At 34.1% G+C, this 2,985-nt stretch overlaps 1 protein-coding gene across 1 annotated transcript; it reads right to left on the bottom strand.

Moving 5' to 3' along the window:
* Positions 1 to 431: 431 nt before the first annotated feature.
* LOC110624280 (ras-related protein RHN1) lies at positions 432 to 2,540 on the bottom strand. Its single transcript, XM_021769386.1, has 5 exons — positions 2,369 to 2,540; positions 1,829 to 1,875; positions 1,565 to 1,732; positions 1,310 to 1,357; positions 432 to 458 (listed from the first exon to the last, which is right to left on the bottom strand). Exons 1-5 carry the CDS (start codon positions 2,538 to 2,540, stop codon positions 432 to 434), a joined length of 462 nt encoding a protein of 153 aa, XP_021625078.1.
* Between the last annotated feature and the right edge of the window lie 445 nt (positions 2,541 to 2,985).

The raw sequence follows: 2,985 nt of genomic DNA, 5'->3' as shown, positions 1-2,985 counted from the left end.
ATCATGAGATTTTGGCCCTCCACAATTTTATGTGAACTATTATACTTCTCTTCTATTTCTTTCTTCCATTCTTGTGATTGGAATGATGACACATTTATTGATGTCCCCCCTGATCCTATCTGGGAGAAGGCAGAAGAGGCAGCATTGACTAACCCATAAACTCAACTTTCTTACTGCCCTCCTGTTGCTTCAATGAATAACTCATTCTCATTAACATTCCTCCACCTTCTTCCATATCTAATCCCACATGCTGGCTTGTATGTTGTTTTTTTAACTTCAAATAATTTTCCTATAAATAATATATCAATTTGAATATTAAAGTAAGAATATACAAGTGTAGATGTCTTAAGTAGCAGGGCTATCTCTTAACAAATATCAAATGAATATTTAATGACATAACAACAATTACTTAAAATGTCTACATACAATAATTAGATTGAAGGATCATCATCTAAATGCTAATGCAATATAACACAATATAGATTATAACATATTTAGTCTTTGTTAGAATGCATAATATTTTTCATACCTCGAACTCTTTCAGATGAAAATCCTTTGTGAATTGTGGGATATTTTTCTATGAAGAACCCTCTTCGATATTGTACTTCTGAAAAATTTTTGTGTAGGCACTGGATGTCTTCTTAGATGACATAAGACCATAATAATCTAACAAAGAGAAAATAATTTATAAATAATCAATATAGTTAATTTTTTAAAATAATTAACCAAAACAAAAACTATTAAATTAGATAAGTAATCTTAGTATACTTATTTCTTTCCCTTGTATGTACATAATAGAAGGTTTTGGTCACATGTGATGAGGTTACATATGAGTAGTCCTCCATGCCCGGTGCACTATGGCCTCGACCTCGATCTCTACCTATTGGAGCACCACGACCAATATTATATGCATCTTCTTTACCCCTACCCCTAGCCATATTTGTAAAAAAAAAAAATTAACCAATTGGAGATCAGTATATTAAAAAAATAAAAATAATCAACAATAATAATGTTTGCAAACTTTACCTCAGGCAATATTGTGCATCAGGAATATTCATCTATTTGATGTTGTTGAAGTCATGGACTAAAACAAGCTACATTCTGATTAGATGTTTCAGTATCATAGACCTATTACGATCTGATTGCTATCATGGATCCATAGGAATTGGAAATGTGAATATGAAACAATTAAATATCACTGGAAATAAAGGTTTATTGCATTTGTAAATACATTTTAAGATCATCAATACAAAAAAAAAAAAAGCATGCAATGATTCTATTCAAGAAGGCGTAGATGACAAGAGCTCACCTTGTCTTTGCAGTTCTTGAACCCATTTTTAACTCTAATGAATGTATCCTGCAGAAAAAGCCAACATACAATATAGCCTATATTTTTTATACAAGAAGCAGCAGTTCAATATAGACAAGATCAAGTTGATTTGTCAAGAAGAACTTGCAAGAACAATTTATTTATAAGATTGCCCACAATATGACAATGAAATTGCTTAATTCATTGACAGAGAAAATTGCTGAGCATAGCCACAAAAAGTAAAGAGATGCTTACCATGCTTGAGACATCATACATAACAATTGCTGCTACTGAGCCACTATAATACATAGGAGCCAAGTTATGATATCTTTCTTGTTCGGAAGTGTCCCATATATCAAATTTAACAGTTGCTTCAGCTGATGATAATATCTGTGTGAAAAAGGCTGCTCCTATTGTTGGTTCCTAGATATATACAAAAATGTCCTTAATTAAGAAAGCTTAACAGATCACTTTGAACAGAAAAGAGGTGGATGTGGACATGGTGATCGAACAACTAACCCTGATGAATCTTAAGACCAAAGTGGTTCTTCCAGTTCCCATGTCCCCTAAAAGCACATGAAAACTAGAAATTAAACATGTGAAGAATTTATTTCACTCAATTAAAAGCAAAAAGAATCATTTGGTGGGGTAAAATATAAAGGAAAGACATACCCACCAGCTTGGCTTGTATGATCCTGTTGCAAATCCTTGTCATATTGCAAATTAACTTGGAATTATCAATGTAAAGAGAAAGTGCCAGAATGAGAGATTGTGTCGGCCATCTACTATATAAGTTTCACATAGAAAAGTGAAAGAGAAAAATATTTCTACTTTCACAAAGAAAGTCAGGGACATGGCAGGAGGAACTTTGAGCAAAAATGGTAGATGAATTCACTCCTTTGCTTTGACTGATAGTTTTCTAGTTGCTTTTTGCTACTGCAGATAGTCATCTCTACTATCTTTGGGCCAATTGGATTCTGTGGAATCCACTACACCAAATGCCTCGCATTTCCAATAATGTACTATTTATTTGCAAAAATGGACGTTCACAAACTTTACCTGCAGAGATCGGCAACAACACAACTGGATGTGAATCACACGACGTGACACAAACAACATTTGCTACACGACAACATGATGCGATGGCACGACTCGATGCGAACCACAGCAGCAGAGATTGACGACAACACGACTGGATGCAACGCAAACAACATGCGCTATACGACGACATGACGCGATGACACAACTGGATGTGAACCACAGTAGAGAAGAGTGATGGTAATGAACCATAGCAAAGATCGGCGACAACATGACTGGATGCGAACCACACGACGCAATAGCATGACGCGACACAAACAACCTTCGCTACGCGGCTCTACGACATGATGACACGACTAGATGCGAACCACCGTAGAGATCGATGATGGCAGTGAACCACAACTGAAGAACTTGTTTTTTTTCCAACAAAAGAATGGCAAGGAAGAACATAATGTTGACTTAGGTTGGGTTTCGTTTTGCTCAAATAAAATGACATCGTTTTTCTCAAGAAAATAAAAAACTAATTTCTTTAAAATTAAATTAAAATTAAATTAAAATTAAATTTTAAAATATTAAATTGTAATTTAGCGACCAATTATTTGGTCGTTGTTTTATTTATCTAAAACAAAAAATGTGCT

Source organism: Manihot esculenta, chromosome 10 (assembly GCF_001659605.2).
Source record: "Manihot esculenta cultivar AM560-2 chromosome 10, M.esculenta_v8, whole genome shotgun sequence".
NCBI classification, from domain to species: domain Eukaryota; kingdom Viridiplantae; phylum Streptophyta; class Magnoliopsida; order Malpighiales; family Euphorbiaceae; genus Manihot; species Manihot esculenta.
The sequence above is the reverse complement of the archived record's forward strand: the minus strand, read 5'-3'. Positions and strand labels throughout refer to the sequence as shown.

Bases quoted from the DNA above. Each gene is read 5' to 3' on its own strand.
- LOC110624280 (XM_021769386.1), bottom strand. From the start codon at position 2,540: ATGTCGTCGTATAGCGCATGTTGTTTGCGTTGCATCCAGTCGTGTTGT. The intron at 1,358-1,564 runs GTAAGCATCTCT...CTTTTTCTGCAG, and splicing joins TGTATGATGTCTCAAGCATG to GATACATTCATTAGAGTTAA. The intron at 459-1,309 runs GTGAGCTCTTGT...ATATTGCATTAG, and splicing joins TCAAGAACTGCAAAGACAAG to CATTTAGATGATGATCCTTC.